This window comes from Hyaena hyaena, unplaced genomic scaffold, assembly GCF_003009895.1.
Source record: "Hyaena hyaena isolate Hyena2069 unplaced genomic scaffold, ASM300989v1 scaffold_233, whole genome shotgun sequence".
Classification (NCBI taxonomy): domain Eukaryota; kingdom Metazoa; phylum Chordata; class Mammalia; order Carnivora; family Hyaenidae; genus Hyaena; species Hyaena hyaena.
In genome coordinates, this window is record NW_024080866.1 from 2,257,913 (window position 1) to 2,277,621 (window position 19,709).

Consider the following 19,709-nt stretch of genomic DNA (forward strand, 5'->3'; position numbering starts at 1 on the left):
CTCAGAACTAGGTTATGACTTTTCTTACTTGCCTCTGTTCTCTTTTAGAGTCATCCAGAAATGGGCTTGGTGACAACCCCTGTCAGTCCTGCTCCAACAACTCCAGTCACACCACTTGGAACCACGCCGCCCTCCTCTGATGGTAAACCCACCACCTCTTGTTTTCTTGATTAATAAGATCTTGACTCTTTCAGGGTGAGCGTAGCTGTGTTGAACAAAGAACACGGTTGTTAATTCTTTCATTTAAGAAAGTGTCTGAGTTGATGTCCTTTAGGACTTCTGGAGCTCCAGTGGAAATTTTGGAAAAGACAGGCAAGTGCTTTTCTCTGCGTTAGAAGCCACATAACTCCATCTTGTCCTCAGGGAATGGTTGTGGAATCATGGAGTGCTAGATCTGAAAGGGACCTCTGTGGTCAGCGATGTCTGTCTTGCCAAACTCTCAGGATACTTGTGAGGCTCTGATGAGGTACTTTATGAAAATCTCTCTGAAATAAATGTCTCGCGTTACCATTGGTAAAATGAGGGAATTGAGGCCAGAGAAATAAGTGGTTCACCTAATGTTAGTGAGAGTTGAGACTAAGATCCAGGATAGGGGTCAGGGCAGGGAACCATGTCTGGTTTGGTCACTATTGTCTATCCATTGTAGTGCCTGGCATGGTCACTGCTTAGTAAATATTAGTTGAGTACATGCATGAGAAAGTGAACCTAGGATTTTACTCACTGATATGTGTCTGCCAGCACTCCCAGTGGGAAAACATCAAGCTTTGAGTGTATTATAATTGGACTTTGGTGGGTATTTAAGACTTCTACCCCTAAAACACACACACACACACACACACACACACACACACACACACGCACACACACAAATTTCCACTTTATAAATTTTATGGTTGGAACTTGAGAAAAAGGTAACAGGAAAGGAGTTGTGAATTTTGCCCAGTAAACTTTGTTGTCACCTGAGTGTGTTTGATAGAGTACATTAACCTAAAAATAATCTTTGTTAATACTTGATGTTTTACCTAAAATGTATACTGAATTTTGGGTAAAAAAATATAGGAAATCTAACTTTGATCCTTTCTCTGTACCTCTCTGCTGTCTGTATGTGTAATGACCTTGTTTGATCTTCCTCCTTGAAATACAGCACCTGTATTTCGAGGTAGTAAAAGTGGTGTTGGTAGAAGCGTGCCAGGAAGGTGCCATTGATACTCAGGTCTGTGGTAGCAAACTGGATCTGTTTAGAACTGAAAGCCAAATTCCAAAATATCTTAATGAGAAGGAGCAAGTAGTAAGAATTGCCTACTTGTCTTTGCTTTTTTAGGTCACTGAATAATCCAATGGAAATACTGTTCTTTCTCTTTAAGGATGAAGCCTGCCTGGTTACCATGGATATCAAAAGCCATATATATATGTATATATATCCATATATCTGAGTTCCATGTGATGTTGGAGTTTGGATGCTTCAGAGAACTGCCTTTCAAACTGTTCATTGTGAACACTCCCACCCACACACTTGATTATGCAATGGCAGGATTTGTGCTTACTTACCTACAACCAGTTGAGCTTTTATTTTTTCTAGTGGGAAGATGGAGTCAGCCCACTTTTAAATGACTGCCTCCCTTGTCAGAGGCTGCTGGGAAGAATTATGAAGCCAAAGATCAAGAAATAACTCTTCCTTAAGAAGGGGATTTTAATTTATGAGGGATTTTTTTTCTATCTCTTCTAATTTGTTCTTTTTCCTCTCTCCTAACTCATTTCCTTTCTATAGGGATCCTAAGCATTATAACCTTGTTTCCAGGTTTTTTTGTCTTTAATTATGTATAGTGGTGCTCAGTGGCCCAGTTACACTTAAAGGTATGTCACTGGAGCCATTATTTTTAAAAGCCAGGAGTTTAGATGTAACATTTGTTCCCAGCTCAGATTTGACATTTGACAACTCAGCCTTGGCATGAGAGGACTTTCTGGTAAACTAAAAATACATATACTTCTATATTTCTACGTATTATGTAAGACAGTTTTCCAGTTACTGCTGTGTGTGAGTGGGGAAAAAAGTCCCACTTACCAGTTAGATTCCTCTTTGAATTGGACAAAGGAATGATTATGGGCTCTGAGCCTCAAAATAGGCTTGTAGTTTGAAATGTTAGTCTCAGGTCATTAACCCATAACATGAATTAAGACCTTTTAGTATTTCAACATAAAAACATATTTGTCTTTTGTTAGTTTTGGGAGGCTGAACTTTGGGAAAACAGCCAAGGATTGGGCATGCAAATTTCTTCTCAATAAGGCTTTCTGTTGTGCTTGTTGTGTGTTATGGAACGATTATATGCAAATGTTTCCCATTGTTAATAAATGTTCTCAGCATACATTATAATAACTCCAGAGGGATCCATTATAGTTATGAATACATATTATGAGTAATATCCCAAACTCAGCTGAGTCTTCACAGGTAAAAATGCAGCAGAAAGCTATAGATTTTCTAGCTTGTCTGAGCCATCATGAGCCTCCTTTTGCTTTTATATTATGTCTTAGTGAAAAAAGTTAACAAGTGTCCAAGTCTAATTTAAAGTCTTAGAAACTTGAAAAATCTACATTAAGACTATTCTAGGGCTACCTGACTGGCTCAGCTGATAGAGCATGAGACTCTTGATCTCAGGGTTGTGAGTTCAAGCCCCACATTAGGTGTGGAGCATACTTTAAAAAAGAAAACAAAAAGATAGAATGACTATTCTGTGTGGATTAGCCCTGGTTTGGTCCCTCATTATTCATTAGAACTGTGGCTCAAAGAGTGGGGACAAAGGATAATTTCTCTTGGAAATAGTAAGCAGCTGGATATATAAAACTCAGTTTCCAGGCTATCCCAATCAAGTGTCCACCTGTTTTCAGTGTGGTATTCTTTTTCAGGTTCCACGGGAGGCGGGGGAGGGTAGGGCGGGGGAAGGGATTAAGGAATAGAATTTGGATGTAGTTCTGTCTTAACTTTTTTCCCTACCATTTTAGGTATTTCTAGCCTAAAGGCTTATTCTCAAAACTGAGCAAGATTTCTCCTTATTAGGAATGAATTGTCATTTATTTTAAGCAGGAGACTCATCAAAGCAAGGCTCATTTATATTCAATACAGATCTTTCCCTTAGGTACAAATCAGAGTGCCTTTAAGAAGGGCTCTGAACACTTTTGGGTTATGTGAGGCTAAAAGCAGAATCCAAAGACCCTTGGTGGGAGAAAAGCACTGTTCCCAGAGACCTGCCTCCTAGATTACAGGAAGGGGATTGGCCTTAATCTTGGGAGTGGGAAGGGCTCTAGAGGCCTAGGAACAGTAGCTAAGGATTTTATGCTAAGCACTTGGTCCTCCCTCTTTCGTGGAAAAAGTTTATTTTGTGATTTCTTTGCCTACTGGCAAATTGGCTATGTAAGTAGAAGTGTTAGATGCAGTATGTTATAGGCTAAGTGCATTTCATCTGTTCTATTCCAGTTATAAGTTCTGTGGAACTCCCACTGGATGCAGACGTACAGACCAGTAATCTACTGATAACCTTCTTAAAGTACAGCTCGATTGTCATGCAGGACACCAAAGGTAAGGCAGGCTACTTTGGGGGCTCAGGAAGCAGGAGCTGTGGCAGGCAGCTACTTAGCTAGAATCAAGGAGCAGCATTAATACTTTGAAACTTTGACAGGATGAACCATTGGGGCCTTCTGTATAGGGTGATGGTCCTGATTACTGGAAAACAGTGATTTCTCACTGCCAGATGGCAATTAGGTGGTGTTGGGAAAACCTGGAGCTGGAGGGGGAGTACTTCAAAAATAGAACAGGAAAGAAAATTGGTCTCTACAAAAACTAGCAAGTGGTTTCAGCAGATTTTGGTAAGTAGATGCAAACTCTATTGTGTGGGAAGTGGGGGGGGCGGGGGGGGGCTTAGCAGGCATCAGGGAATTCCCTTGTGAGGACAAGAACTAGAAGCATCAGCTTGTGGTGAGAATTCGTGGACTGTTGTACCGAGTACAGTAGGAAGAGGTGAGATTGAGAAGACAGTGTCCCTTAATACTTAAAGCAGAAGTGTCCTTACCCATCTAGAGATGTAGAGTGGAAGCAGGAGGGGAGTGGTTGTTGGAAAAGTTTTTTGTTGTCTCTGGTCTCCTGCTCTTCCTCTGTTACATCTATAGTCTTTTAACTGGTAGTAGGGAAAGGGCATAGTTGGGCTAGTGTGAGAAGGGATTGGGAGGAAACCCAGAAGATTCTATCCAGTATGTATCTCAGGCCGGTGGGAGTGGCAGAGATGGTTTTGGGCCTCTGAGACTCAGCAGGTGAGATCTGGCAGGCCAGGATAACAAGACTCTTGTGTATTTATGTTTCCTGAGGCCCTGGGTTCTCCTTTGTGGAGGGGGATAACCTCTTCCTTTCTCTAGAAATGTCATAGCAACTACAGAAGAGACTGTATAGATGTGACCCTGCAAATGAACTTGTAGCTTTGCTTGCTGTATAACAGTGAATTGAGGCCCGGGGAACTTACTTTTGGCTCTAATGATTTTGTAAACCTCTTTGTCCTGGTCACTTTTGTCATGAAATGGAAGGCAAAATTGAGGGCAGATTAATTGTCGCATAGGTGGTCTCAGACTGTCTCTCTGAATTCAGGCTGGGATTGGTCTTTGCCAACAGGCAGCCTGAATATGACAAGGGGCAATGTTAGGTATGATGGAGAATTAACGTCAAACATGGCTCCTGTGAGACTGAGGGAGTGGGGAGCGGAGGAAGAAATACGGCTTCCGCATTGGCTCAACTCTTGCTATCTGTTAATCCCCTGACCTTCTGTATGCCCTCACTGATAGGATTTCATTGTGATTTTAGGAGCAATGGAAGCAACTTTTTCTTGGCTCTGCTCTGTCCCCCTGCCCAGATATTAGGTCTTTTTTTTTATATAATTATTTGATACTTACAAAAAGATATTTCTAGTATGTATGAATATTAAATTATTAGGCTTATAGTAAGCATAATAAATAGCACAAGTCATGAAACATAATAATAAAACAAACATATATAAACCTACCACTCACCCTGAAGAAATTAGACTTTTGAAGCTACCTGTGTGTCCTCTACCCAGTTGTTCCTCTCCTCTCCATTCTCCAGGATTTTATCATTCCCTTGATTCAGCTCTGCTTTCAAAGCCTTTTTCTCTTGAGGTTCTCCTAATTTGGGGTGTTGTCACCTTAAAGGAGTTAAAGGATTAACCTTTAAAATAGACATTAGATGGGGTGTGCCTGGGTGGCTCAGTCTGTTGAGCATCCAACTCTTGATTTCGGCTCAGGTCATGATACCAGGGTTGTGGGATAGAGCCCCCACCTTGGGGTCTGCACAGGGCACAGAGCCGGCTTAAGATTCTCTCTCTCCCTCTGCCCCTCCTCACCTCCCTCTACCCCCAACTACCTTCCTTTGCCTCTCCTCTGGTCGTGTATGTGTGCTCTTGCTCTCTTTCTGTCTAAAATAAAAGTAAATAGACATGAAGAAAAATATTAAAAATATGTATGTATATCTAAAATGTATATGTGCATATACATATAAATATGTATGTATATATATATATATTTATGCATAGACTTTAAAGTTCATTCACCAGAATTTTACCAGTTAGGATATCTGGGTGGGAGTGATTAAACTTCGTTTTTATTGTCCTTTTTTTGTGCTTTTCTGAGTTAAAAAAGTTTATGATGAAATATGCCTTATTTTTGTATTCAGAAACACTTTTTTTTCTTTTTTAAGTGGAGAGATAGCTGCAAGCTTTTTCATAGGAGTTGCTTATCAGCTTTTGGGGAAAGGGAGGATAGTGCCAGAGAAATTACAGATAGGTAGGAGTCTCTGGAATCTAGTTTTGCATAGGTGGAGGCATTTCTCTTCTCTCTGCCTAGGAGCTCTGATGTAAGGTCTGGAGAATGTCAGGTAAGTATTATCATTACTCTATTTACACTGTCTAGGAGAAGAGATGAATGTATTTCTGGACCACAACCCCCATTTTGTCTTCTAATTGTCAGGTTTTTGTTGATTTTATCTTTGAGGAAGTAGCAGATTAATGTCAGGGTGAGTTCTATTAGCTCATTTCTGTAGCACTGTAATCTGTTAATAGATCACCTCTTGGAATGGACTTCAGTCTGGGTCCTGTTAAAGCTAATGTGAAACATCATAAGCCATTTGTCCATTTTGGATATGCTGGCATGAACCCTCTTTTTGCCTCCGTTTCACACCCTCACCCGCAAAGATCCTGGAAAGTAAATATGCTCTCGTGGTTCGGGTAATTGGCAGTGATGGAGTAGCTCTTTCTTGGTCATTTGTGTGGGCCTGGAGCCCTGCTGCTGAGGCTACCTTCTTTTTTCATAACTAGAATGTGGGTCCTGGGAGACCAGGGACCTTTGTTTAGTTCAGTGCTATATCTGTAATGCCTAGCACGGTGCCTGCCACATAGTAGGTACTAGGTAAATATTTGTAGAATGAATAACTTTGGCAGGAAGGAAAGAAAAATGATGAAGGGTTCACAGATTTCCTGGTCATAAATAGTGTGCGCAGTACAAGGAAAGGCATGGGCTGGACCCTGGTCTTCAATTAGTTTGTTTCTGATTCCACTGCCAGTTTGATATGAACAGTTATAAAACCCTTCAAGATTTTGTGGGAGGCGGGTATAGATGGTGGTGTTTCTAGCTCATAGATGGGGGTTGGGGGTGGGAAGGGACCTGGCTGTTCAGAAGCAAAAGGTTGATATGGAAGCAAAGGGCATGGCCCTAATTTGGGCCATGACAGTAGGAACCATTATATTAAGTACATGGCTTTTAGGAAGGTGGCTAGTTGTCTGTCAGACTGCCAGAATATTTTGGAAATAAAATCTGAGGGAATTCATTTGCCTAGTAGAAAAGCAAGAATTACTCAAGTAGAACTTTGATTTTCATTCAGGAATTTTGTGAAGAGGGGGAAAGTAGAAATGTTCATTTTGATGATACATATCTTTATTCTGTAGAGAAACATGGTTTGGATGATATGGAGAGAAGGGTTTATTTTTTCTTTACAGATGAGCACCGACTTCACAGTGGCAAACTCTGTTTGATTATACTTACGTGTATTGCAGAGGTAGGTGCCACCAGCCTTCTGATAGTAGCCCATCTCTTACAGAGTGCTATCTTTTTTCTGCCCTTCTCCTCTTATTCCTGACTTTTAGGATCCTAAAGCTTGGGAGAGAAAATCTTTCCTTTTTGTCTGTCTGTCTCCTCCCACTAGAATGTAAGCTCTGAGGAGCGCCTGGGTTGCTTAGTTGGTTAAGCCTCTAACTCTTGGTTTTGGCTCAGGTCATGATCTCACGTTTCTTGAGTTTGAGCTCCATGTCAGGTTCTGTATTGGCTATGCAGAGCCTGCTTGGGATCCTCTCTCTCTCCCTCTCTTTCTGCCACTTCTCTGCTCCTGCTCTTTGTCTCTCTCTCTCTCTCTCACTCACTCAAAATAAATAAAGTTAAAAAAAATAGAATGTAAGCTCTGATAGCGAGTACTTTGTCTCCACCAGTGTATTCTCAATATTCTCAGTGTCTAGCATGTAATAGAGGCTCAATTAGTATTTACTGGACTAATTAATAATGAATTGTGTTATGATAACTGCTATAATTTCAGACTGGAAGATGTGAACTCTTAAGAGTTTTTTTTTTTTTAGGGACGCCTGGGTGGCTCGGTCAGTTAAGCGTCCAACTTCGGCTCAGGTCATGATCTCACGGTTTGTGAGTTCAAGTCACGTGTCAGGCTCTGTGCTGACAGCTCAGAGCCTGGAGCCTTCTTTGGATTCTGTGTCTGCCCCCTCTCTCTGCCCCTCCCATGCTCATACTCTGTCTCTCAATAATAAATGAACATTAAAAAAATTTATTTAAAAAAGGTTTAATAATTTTTTTAATGCTTCTTCATTTTTGAGAGAGAGAGAGAAAGAGAGAATGAGTGGGGGAGGGGCAGAGAGAGAGAAGGAGATGCAAAAACCGAAGCAGGCTCCAGGCTCTAAGCTGTCAGCACAGAGCCCCATGTGGGGCTCAACTCATGAACCATGCTATCATGACCTGAGCCGAAGTTGGATGCTTAACTGACTGACCACCCAGGTGCCCCCTTAAAAAATTTTTTTTAAATGTTTATTTGCTTTTGAGAGAGAGAGAGAGAGAGCACATGAGCGAGTACGAGCGGAGGAGGAGCAGAGAGAGGCGGAGCGCGAGCTCTTAAGAGTTTTAAGTAAGAGACTTACGCCTCTGTAGAAAAAATAATAATGCCCCTTGAAAGCTATCCATGTTGGGTTTTTTGCATTTAGCAAAATGAAAAGAGGAGCCCAGGGCATCTGGGTGGCTCAGTTGGTTAAGTGTTTGACTCTTGATTTCGGCTCAAGTCTTGATCTCGTGATTTGTGAGTTTGAGCCCCATGTCTGGCTCTGAACTGACAATGAGGAGCCTGCTTGGGATTCTCTCTCTCTCAAAATAAAAAACTTAAAAAAAATTTTTTTTTTTAATGTTTTATTTATTTCTGAGAGAGAGAGAGAGAGAGAGTGTGAGCAGGGGAAGGTCAGAGATAAAGAGAGATGCAGAATCTGAAGTAGGCTCCAGGCTCTGAGCTAGCTGTCAGCACAGAGCCTGATGCGGGGCTTGAACCCACGAACTGTGTGATCATGACCTGAGCCGAAGTCGGACATTCAACCGACAGAGCCACCCAGGCGCCCCTCAAAATAAAGAATTAAAAAAAAAAAAAAATCAAGTTTCCTGTGGGAAGTGGTGTAGAGAAAACCCAAAGAGGGGAATTGGAATCTGAGTAAAGTTGGGCTGATTGCAGTTTGGTGAAGAACAAGAACCCAACTTTAAAAATAAGAGGTGCTTTATAAGGAGGCTCTTTTAGTTGGATTAATTGGGCCTGAATTCACCCTGAATCTTGGTGGCAACACAGGTGTAAAAAGAAAACCACAGGGTCCAAGTAGTGTCACTTATGCTGATCCCTGGTTATGGGCAGAACTTGAGTCAATTTAGAGCTAAATTTTCTCTTCAACTTCCCCCTTTACTGTTCCTTATTTTAATCTTTTCTCTCAAGAAACATAGTAAAGGTGGTCCATATGGATTAAAGATTCCGATCAGTTTTTCCCTTTTAGTATTCTCTGTGAAAAGATGACCTATTTTCACCAGGTTATGGGTTGCTGGTTATAGAAGAGCTGCTTATTATTATTATTATTTTAGGTTTTATTTCTTTAAGTAATCTTGAGGCACCTGGGTAGCTTAGTCAATTGAGCGTGTCTGACTCTTGATTTTGGCTCAGGTCATGATCCCAGGGTCTTGGGATTGAGCTCTGAGTTGGGCTCCATGCTGAGTGTGGAGCCTGCTTAAGATTCTCTCTCTCTCTTTCTCTCTCTCTCTCTTCCTCTACCCCTTTCCCTGTCTTACACTCTTTCTCTCTCGATCTCTCCATCCAACATGAGGCTGGAACTCATGACCCAAGATCAAGAGTCTCATGCTCTTCTGACGGAGCCAGCCAGGTGCTCCTAGAAGAGATATTTATTAGCAGTGGACTGCTTGTAATTGCTTTTCCAAAATCTTTCTATCTTTAAAGGAATTGTTTTTCACAAATTGTAACAGTTCTTAGTAATTGGAGTCTGTAAGCATGTCACATCTTCAGAAACAGTGTTGGGAAAGGGCCAAGGGATGTTTATTACTGATCCATGGGTGAGAAGTTTTTGATTTTCCATCAGTCTTCAGCAAAGCCAGAGATAGACGGGGTCTTCCCTGCTGCCACGCTGCCTGCATAGCAGTATTTTCCTGTTGTGCCAAGCCCATTCCCGGGGGAGTACAGACCTTTCTTCTTAATTGTGGCTCCTCATGTGGAGTCTGCACATGTATCTTCCAGCCCTGATGAAAACCTTCAAGCTGTCACAAACAGAGCAGGCTCCTTGGGCAGATGGGAAGGAAGAGAGAATAAGAAAACAGATTCCTCTCAGCATTTGCCTCAAGTCCCTGTGCCTTAATTTTTATTGTTTGTAATTTGCTGAGAGATTTTTGACCAGTTAGAGACACGCTGTGGAATTATATCTAAGTAAAATCTCCTGGCTTAAGTTGGGTTTGACATTAAGACTCTAGGCTCATCCCATTAGCTTGTCAACTGGTCCTTCAAAGTAGTAGTTCTTGAAGTCCAAGGATTTGTAGCAAGTGTGATAGATTACAAACTGAGTTTTGTTAGTATAGCTCTCATTCCTTACTTTTTCTCTTTATTTCTATTTTTAAGGATCAGTATGCCAATGCATTTTTGCATGATGACAATATGAACTTTCGAGTAAACTTACATAGAATGGTAGGTGTGATTTTGTTTCTTGTTTCTTCTTAGAGGAAATTTTTGGTGTGTTGGCAGCATTGGGGAGGATGAAATTGATCCTACTTAGAACAAATGTGGGTGGAATGTTGTACTAAAGGACTTTTGCTTAACTGCTGTTCAACAGGCCCATGCCTGTTGTTGGATTTTTTTTTTTTTTTTTTTTTTTTGCATGTTATGGAGCTCTTTCTTACTCAAGAGAGGATGAAAAGATCCACGACCATATTCTCATGGCATAATATTAGAATGTATCAGTATCAGTAACTTAGATTTCAACAAGGAGATGGGCCTAAGCTTTTCATTTGCAAAATATCGTATGACCTTTGATTGGTTAAGAACACATGCTACTTTATTTATCTGAGAGGTGGGGGAAATTGAATTTGGAAAATCAGGGAATTTCTTAAAACTTGGAGGTATGTTTAAAAATATCATGTTGAGTTTATATTTGAAACTTAACTTTTGTTTTTTGCCATTGCTACTCTTGCTGCCTCTACATAGTTACCTGCTTCTCTTTTTTTTCTTAATTATTATTTTATCAAAGAAAAATACCAGTATATCTCTTTTTGTTGTTAGTAATGTCACTTGTATAGATAAAATCAAAGTAAAAACAACAGCTTTCCCATTGTAGTATATAGGCTCTAGTGCCCTGTGGAGCTGTTGCCTTGCTGTAAATTGTGTTTTTGTCACAGGCCTGCACTGATAACTGAGAAGCATTTACAAGTCCTCCATGCCCCACCCAACCCCCAAAACTAGAAAAAGAAAGGTAGCATCTCTGTAGTAGTAATTTTATTTGCATGATGAACATGGTGATGAGCCATTGGATGTCAGTTCAGGGGTCCACTAATTTCATTTCTTTTTTGTGTGCAGCCTATGAGACATAGGAAGAAGGCAGCGGACAAGAACCTTCCCTGCCGTCCCTTAGTATGTGCAGTCCTGGGTGAGTCTCCTCAAAATTGGCATTTTCCTGAGCCAGTGACAGATTTTCACATTAAGAGGAGAGATAGATCCTGGTTGATGTGCTTCTTCCTCAGAGAAGTTACTAATTATGTTTCTTCTCTGGTCTAAGAAACCATGTTTATTGTTCAGTTTGGTAAAACAACTCTGGTGAATAGAATGCTCAATTAAAGGGTTTTCTCGTTCAAAGAAAAAGATCTTTCTGGGGAGACAAATGGGTAAGTCTCAGGCTGATACATGATTTAAATTTGTAAAATGTCTTCTTCCTGATCAAGATTTCCAAGTCTTCACTCTCTTCTTGGTTCATATTGATGTGTCAGCTGTCCAGGAGGCTTGGGGTTCAAGGTTCAGACAGAATCTTCCTCTGAGTAAATTAAGCTGAGATAGGCTGACAGCTGACAGTAGGGGGTTGTATCATAGGGAATTTTCTCTGCCCAGAATTCTGCATTTTCTTCAGGGGAATGATCTGAACTCTTAATCCCATTTCGCTTGGATATTCAGCCCTCGTTCCTAAATCTACCTGATTTTAGAAACAGTAATTAAGACTATATAATAAGCCTCCATTGAACCAAAGCCCCACAGACCATTTCAGTCAATATCTGTCAAACTGAGCGTGATCGTGAGATGAGATAGACTGACATAACTTTAAAGTGGAGTCTCTAGTTATACAGATGTGATTCGTAATTTCTTCTCTACTTGCCTCATTGCTCGGTTCTCAGAATATGATTTCCCTCTGGCATTCTGCATTAGTGCCATAGTACAAAATATCTGTGCAGTGAAATCTCTTGTGTACATGAATTTATTGGCAGGTCAAAGTATCCTTCTGGAAGTAGGAGAGTGAGCTAATTGTTACTTTACAAGTGGCAGGTAGTGCAAGTGTTGTAAAAAGGGCCTAATATAAAATAAATTTCAGTGCATGTGAATAAAGATGTGGCTAGTAGTCGCCATTCAGCAGGAGTGCAAGGTATACTCAGGGTTTTTTCCCAACTCAAAGTCATGGAATGCATTTCATTCTGATTCATCTAATTGTTCTCCTTTTCCCATTCAGACCTGATGGTAGAGTTTATTGTAACACACATGATGAAGGAGTTTCCTATGGATCTGTATGTGTAAGTACCATGGTTAGCTTAATGTACAAATCTATTTTATAGAATTGAGTGATAGGCAATTTATAGTCACAACATTTCTATATATACTTTGCTTCAGGAAAAACACATTTGTGTGTGAAGTGTCAGGGAGCATTTTATGGCCTGGATTTATACATCTTTCCAGAAGGGGGAAGCTGTACAAACTACAGTTTGGATTCTGCACATATCTTCATTGTCACTTTAAGTGCACTGCGTGGAGAACAGGGCCTATACACTGAAGTACTGATCATGGGTGGCTGCTATAATCTGAAGATACAAAATCCCAGCAGGCCAATTAGCCATCCCCAAGCTTTGGCATCGAAGTAATCAGCAGTAGTTAGGACGTAGGGAAAGGCCAGAGAGAGAGAGAGCTTCTTAGCCTATATTCTCCTAAGCAGCGTAATCAGAACCACGTTGGCTAGGTATATTATGTGTGTAGTGTCCTGGCTGGGAGATTCCTGCCTTCTGAGATCAGATTGTTTATCCGAGTTCTTTACAACCAACATAACTAGAGGCAACTGAAAATCATCCTATTTTAATAAAGTTTAAGCCTTTGCTGTTTCTGCATTCTTCTTATTGTTAGTGCCGGAGAATAGCTGTACCACATTAGTGTGATCCCAAATATGTATTTACCTTTTTTCCTTAAAAAGCATCTAGATTGAGGGGTGCCCAGGTGGCTCAGTCAGTTAAGCGTCTGACTTCGGCTCAGCTCTGATCTCGCAGTTCCTGAGTATGAGCCCTGCATTGGGCTCTGTGCTGACAGCTCAGAGCCTGGACCCTGCTTTGGATTCTGTGTCTCCCTTTTCTCTCTGCCCTGCCTCTCCCTTGCTAGTGCTCTTTCTCTCTCAAAAAATAAATAAACATTTAAAAAAAAAGCATCTAAATTGAATCTGACAACAGAATCAGTACATACATTTTTTTCAGGAGAAGAGTAGTTTAGTGAGCAGCAAGGTCAGTGTACCTCACTCCAATGCCAGGCCTGGGATCTAGGGGAGGAATAAAGGATTTTACTCTGAATGGAGTGGACCTCTAGCTTTTTAGACTATAGGTCATGTCATATAGTTCCTAGGTCTGAAATAATGATGCAAATTTTATGTTTAGGTTAAGTAGGTTGCAGTTTGCATTTTTCTGTTTGTATTTTCTTTTAGTGTTTAGAAATAAGCCTGATTCGGGGTGCCTGGGTGGCTCAGTTGGTTGAGCGTCCGACTTCTGCTCAGCTCATGATCTCACAGTTCATGGGTTCGATCTCCACATCGGGCTCTGTGCTGACAGCTAGCTCAGAACCTGGAGCCTGTCTTCGGATTCTGTATCTCCCTCTCTCTCTGACCCTCCCCTGCTCACACTGTCTCTCTCTCTCTAAAAAATAAAACATTAAAAAAAAAAAGAAGCTTGATTCTTTAATTGAAAGGCCATGAAAGCTGCTGCTGCTTTTTGTTTTTTCCTTTTATTTTATTTTTTTTTAATTTAATTTAATTTAATTTTTTTTAAATGTTTTATTTATTTCTAGGAGAGAGAGAGACAGCGTGAGCAGGGGAGGGTCAGAGAGAGAGGGAGTCACAGACTCTGAAACAGGCTCCAGGCTCTGAGCTGGAAGTCAGCACAGAGCCCGACGCGGGGCTCGAACCCACGAACCGTGAGATCATGACCTAAGCGAAAGTCGGACGCTTAACCGACTAAGCCACCCAGGCGCCCCTGTTTTTTCCTTTTATAATGCTGATTAGATTAGTTTTTGGCTTGTTTTAGGCTTGTATCTCTGAATATCCCTACCTTAGGGATCAGATTTAGTATACCACAGACTTTATTTGTAGCATGGTTATCTTATATTCTAGTTTTAGGATATGCTATTTACTTTGTAGTTTATTGTTATAGTTGCCGTTTTCTCATTTTCCAGGTAAGGAAACTTAGACTCCGGAGATGGAGTACTTTGCCCAGGGTTATTATGTTAGTAAGCACCGCTGCCCGTTCCTGAAGCCAGCTTTTCTTATTGTAAATTCTAGGCTGTTGCTATCCCTTCTCTGGTGTATTAGTTACATGTTGCTGGGTGCAAATGACTCCAAACCTAGTGGTTTAAAACAAATATTTGTTGGGATGCCTGGATGGCTCAGTTGGTTAAGCATCTGACTTTGGCTCGGGTCATGACCTCTTGGTCCATGAGTTCAAGCCCCATGTCGGACTCTGTGCTGACAGCCTGGAGCCTGCTTCAGATTCAGATTCTGTGTCTCCCTCTCTCTGCCCCTCCCATACTCACACCTCTATCTCTTTCTTTCTCTCTCAAAAGTAAATAAACATTAAAAAAAATTTTAAAAATATTTGTTATCTCAATATCTGTGGCTCAGGAATCCCGAGCTGCTTAGCTGGGTACTTTTGGCATACGGTTTCTCAAAAGACTGCAAAGTATTAGCTGGGCCTGTAGGTATCCGAGACTCTAATGGGGCTTGAGAATTTGCTTTTAAACTCACTTACATGGTTGTTGGAAAACCTCAGTTCCTTGCCATGTGGCCCTCTCGATAGGGTTGCTTGCCTCCCGCAACACTAGTAATCCAAGAGAGAAGGAAGAGGCAGTCTAGGAAGGAAACCATATTGTCTTTTATAACCTAATCTCAAATGATCTACCGTCTCTGTTGGTCACATAGACCAACACTCTTACAGCGTGGGAAGGGGGTACATAAAGATAAGAATATGCCAGGAGGTGAGGACCACTGGGGGCCATCTTGCATGGCGACTACCACAGTCACACACCCAGTAAGTTACATTACCATGATTCAGACTCCAGCCTCTCAGACCCCAGAGGCCTGTACTCTTAACTACTACTGTGATAAGTGACAAAGGAAAGATTTGCACAGGGTGACTAATGCTGACTGGGGCATGAGAGAAGATAACAGAGAAGGTTGCATTTGACCTGAGTCATGAAGAAACAGTGGGAGTTTTCTATGTGGAGGAGTCGGGGTGGGGGGTGGGGTGGGGGGGGGTACACCACGCAGGGAACCAGCATGTTCAGAGGCTTGGAGGCTTGAAAGTGTGGCGTGTTTGGAGAGTAGAAAGTAATTCAGGATGCTTAGAGTATAGTGTGCACGGAGGAAGCATAGGAGAGGAGAAGGACGGTTGCCTGAGATTAAGTGGCTGATGGGGGACAGATGAAGGTGGGATGACATGATAAGATTGGGTGTTCAGTATGTAGAGTTACAGGCATGTGGCTGTCTACCCAGACCCTCACATCCCAGCCGATGACCCTGGTCTACATGAATATTTTAACTCCCTCCTCCCCCCAGTTTCTAACTTTTTTGGTATTGCCTTGCTTTCTCAGTTGCTTTTTCCACCTGCTCCCTAATTGAATGTCCTGAGGTTAGGGAAGATGGAGGAGATAATGAGGCATCAAGCTGAAAGTGGCTGGGCAGAAGGTCCCACCCTTAGGCTGAATTCACTTTCTTCATTACTACCCGTGGGCATATTTCCAGATCTTCCCACCCCTTCCTCCAACTCTCTTCCCAGCTTTTGGCATTTGGAGCATCAAGTCCTTTTTAGGTGAACTTCTCTGCTCCCAGCTGGGCATCAGGCCAGGTTGCTGCTCTCCCTTCTCATTATGTACTGCTTTTCAGCAGCATACGCAGACGGAGAAATTGAAAGCAGAATGAAATTCTACCATTTCAGATACATTTATAATCCTCCTGGTGAAATATGAAGAAATAGGGAGTGTGGAAAGACTTAATACTCAAAACCAGAATCTGGGTCAGAAATGAAACAATTTCACATCTGTGTATGAATTCTGTAGGTAAAGTAATAGTGGAGAAAGGTACTTATAAAAAGAGAGAGAGAAAAAAAGAAAAGTCAAGTCTTGCCTGGAGCAGTAAGAGGTGGGAAAACTTAAACAATTAATTTCACTCCTGACTGTATTCCTTGAATCTTGCTGCCACCCCCACTCCTGCCACAGGATTTGGGAGAGAGGAGACATAGTCTCTGAGAATATATTTCCTTTAAGCTTCTCTTACACGGAGAACTTTCTCAGTGAGAAATTCTCAAACCTGCTGTCCAGAAGACAGCAGAGACACCAGTGGACCCACAAGAAGACTTCAGGCTAGAGTGGAACTGTCTCATGTTGAAATAGGAGGGAAAATGCCCCAGTGAAACAGTACATTTGACGTAATTTTTAAGGCTATAACAGTTGTGAAAATTTGATTCTGCTTGGTAAATAGTGTAAGTTACAGAGACTGGTGATGATGTCACCTGTTGGGTGGCTGTAGAAGCAGGACCAGAGCCTAGGAACAGTGTCATAGCCTTTGGCCCAGAGGGTGGTGGCAGCAGGAGACGGGGCATGGGTAGTATTTCCCTGCTGCTCTGCAGGGCTCCAGGTTGGGTGGCATTGTCAATGGAGCCACGGTGTAGGCTGTCCAGATCTGGGCCGCGTGAGAGGTACTGGCATGCAGGAATGTACTGTGTGTGGCTGGTCATGCCATTTTTGCTGGCTGCAGCAAAGCCGTCTGCACCAGGTATCTAATGACTTATCAATTTCATAGGGAAGTTGATAGAAGGCTTTGTATATTCCTAAGTTGTTAAATCATGGTTCAGACCGGGGCATCTTATAGCTAATGACAACTGCATCAGACAGGAGATCATACCACAATATCTGAAAACCAATAATTGATTTGGAAACTATTGGGATGCTTTACACTATAATTTATGTCATTTGGTAAGCAGTTTTGATACAGGTTGGTATATTAAGATAATAAAAGGGAATTATTTAAAATTTTGATGTATTTATGTATTATCACGTTAGGCACACTGCATGGAGAACAGGGCTGATGCACTGAAGTACTGATCATGGGCAGCTTCTGTAATCCAAAGATACAGAATCGCAGCAGGCCACTTAGTCATCCCTGGGCTTTGGCATCAAAGTAGTCAGCAGTAGTTAGAAGGTAGGGAATGGCCAGAAAGATAGAGCTTCTGATTTCTGTATTAATTTACATTTCTGTATGGTTTGTAAAATATTAACTTTTTTTTAATGTTTATTTTTGAGAGAGAGAGAAACAGAGTGTTAGTGAGAGAGGGCAGAAAGAGAGGGAGACACAGAATCTGAAGCAGGCTCCAGGCTCTGAGCTGTCTGCACAGAGCCCAATGCGGGGCTCAACCTCATGAACCATGAGATCACGACCTGAGCTGAAGCCAGATGCTAAACGACTGAGCCACCCAGCTGCCCCTGAAAAATATTTTTAATACCATACCTGAAGATAATGAAGTCTTTTAAGAGAGATCTATTATAGGGGTGCCTGTCTGTCTCAGTCGATAGATCTCAGGGTTGTGATTTTGAGCCCCAGGTTAAGCAAGGAGCATGGAGCCTACCTAAATAAAAAAGAATTTAAAGAAAAGAGAGATCCGTTACATAGTTCTCTTATAATTCCGATCTGAAAGCCTGCTACTAGACTACCTAGAGCTGCAGGAGAGGGAAGAACAGAGAGAGATCTGAATAGTGGGGCAAATAAGAATAGGCTGCTGAGGTCGCAGAGCAAGCCCATTTGTCTCAGAGTAGAACTGTAGAACCTGAGCGTCTCAATCCTAGCTCTGGAAGTATTCTTTACTTGAAGCTGCCATTCAGCCAAATTGCCGTTGGGGCATAGTAGGTACAGAGGAGCCACTTTAGCTCTGCCCTGTTCCCTTGCTTATTTTGTCTCTTCTTTTTCTGTTTTCTCTGCCTCATTCTTTCATGTCAAAACAGTTTCAAAAGGAAAAGCCTCTTTCTTTTGCCTGAAACTGGCAGGTTATCTGGGTCTCCTTTCCAGGAACCTGTTACCCTAGTTCCAGTAAGACTTAAGTGCTAAATGTTTGGTAAAAATTATTTGTTGAATGAATGAATGAAAATGTAGATTTGACAATTTCTTTTGAATCTTTTGTGTGATGAGCCTGGATTTTCAGAGGGGGACATTCCCAGTCTTGGGCCTCTATCTCTGCCTCTCCACCCCCAATCTACTCTCTGTATCTATATGTTTGCCTATTCTGGACATTTTATATAAATGAAACCATATACCCCGTGACCTTTTGTGACATAATGTTTTCAAGGTTTGTCTATGCCTATGTTGTGGCATGTGTTAATGCTTCATTCCATTCTCTGCCTGATTAATACTCCATTGTATCGATGTGTGATGTCATTTTATTTATCCATTCATTAGTTGCTAAACATTTGTGTTGTTTATATCTTTGGCTATTATGAATAATGCTGCTATCAGCATTCACTTGCAAGTTTTTTTTTTTAAATGTTTATTTTGTGAGAGTGCGTGCACGCGAGCAGGTGAGGGGCAGAGACAGGGAGAAAGAGAATCCTAAGCAGACTCCACGCTCAGCACAGAGCCTGACATGGAGCTCAATCCCACAACAGTAAGATCATGACCTGAGCTGAAATCAAGTTGCACGCATAAGCGACTGAGCCACCCTGCTGGCCCTGCCCCTCTTTTTTATTAGGGGTGTTATTTTTTTTTTTCTTATCAATTTGTATAAACATATACATTAAGCACAGTAATGCTTTGGTATCTTTTGCTACAAGTGTAATTTCCCATATGATTTGGCTTTAATGTAATTTAAAAAATCACACAAGGTATTCATTTTTAGAAAGTAAATTTCATGAGTATTCATCTTTGTACTTTCCTCCATGGCTTGTTATGCTTTCAAAATCATCCCCCAATCAGAGGTGAAAAAACTTTTTTTGTTAGGTTTATAATGTTTAAAAATGCCTTTCCTCTCAACCTCAACCTATTTGCTGCTTATTTGGAGATACTCCCCCAAACATATATGTTATTGTGATGTGAGTAATGTTGAATATTCCAGTGATCTAGAATTGTACCATCCAGTAGAAGTTTTAGTGATAGAAAAGTTCTGTATGTTTGTGCTGTCCAGTATTGTTGCCACCAGCCTCATGTGGCTGTTGAGCATTTGACAATGTGGTTAGTGCAACCGAAGAATGAATTTTTAATTTAACTCTTAATGTAAATACAATTTAATTATGAATTAAGCCAAAATCTACTTTAAAGTTTAAATTAAAAATTAAATAGATCTGAAGACTTAAGTTCTTTAATTTTGTATTTTTGTATCCTGTGTTTGCAACATCGAACAGAGTAGTCTAATTCTGCTTCACTGATATATGCTTTCCTCTGGGGAAAGATTTTTAAGGGAGCGGTATCACTGATGCCTAATGAACTGCTGACCTATATGTGATTATAGCCCTCTTTTCCTGGTGACAAAGGGAATTAGCACAAGCATTGTGTGTGGGGGCTTGGAGGGGTGGGGGGTACAATTTAAAAGCTGAAGTG

General features: G+C 41.3%; 1 protein-coding gene across 2 annotated transcripts in view; it reads left to right on the forward strand.

Annotated features, from left to right (window-relative positions):
* ARMH3 (armadillo like helical domain containing 3) overlaps positions 1–19,709 on the forward strand; it is a 175,904-nt gene that overhangs the window by 37,375 nt on the left and 118,820 nt on the right. For both annotated transcript variants that reach the window (XM_039243948.1, XM_039243949.1), the window contains exons 14-19: positions 49–142; positions 3,470–3,571; positions 7,044–7,102; positions 10,253–10,318; positions 11,204–11,273; positions 12,339–12,399. In XM_039243948.1, coding sequence (XP_039099879.1) covers positions 49–142; positions 3,470–3,571; positions 7,044–7,102; positions 10,253–10,318; positions 11,204–11,273; positions 12,339–12,399 — 452 coding nt within the window. The remainder of the gene's footprint in view (positions 1–48; positions 143–3,469; positions 3,572–7,043; positions 7,103–10,252; positions 10,319–11,203; positions 11,274–12,338; positions 12,400–19,709) is intronic.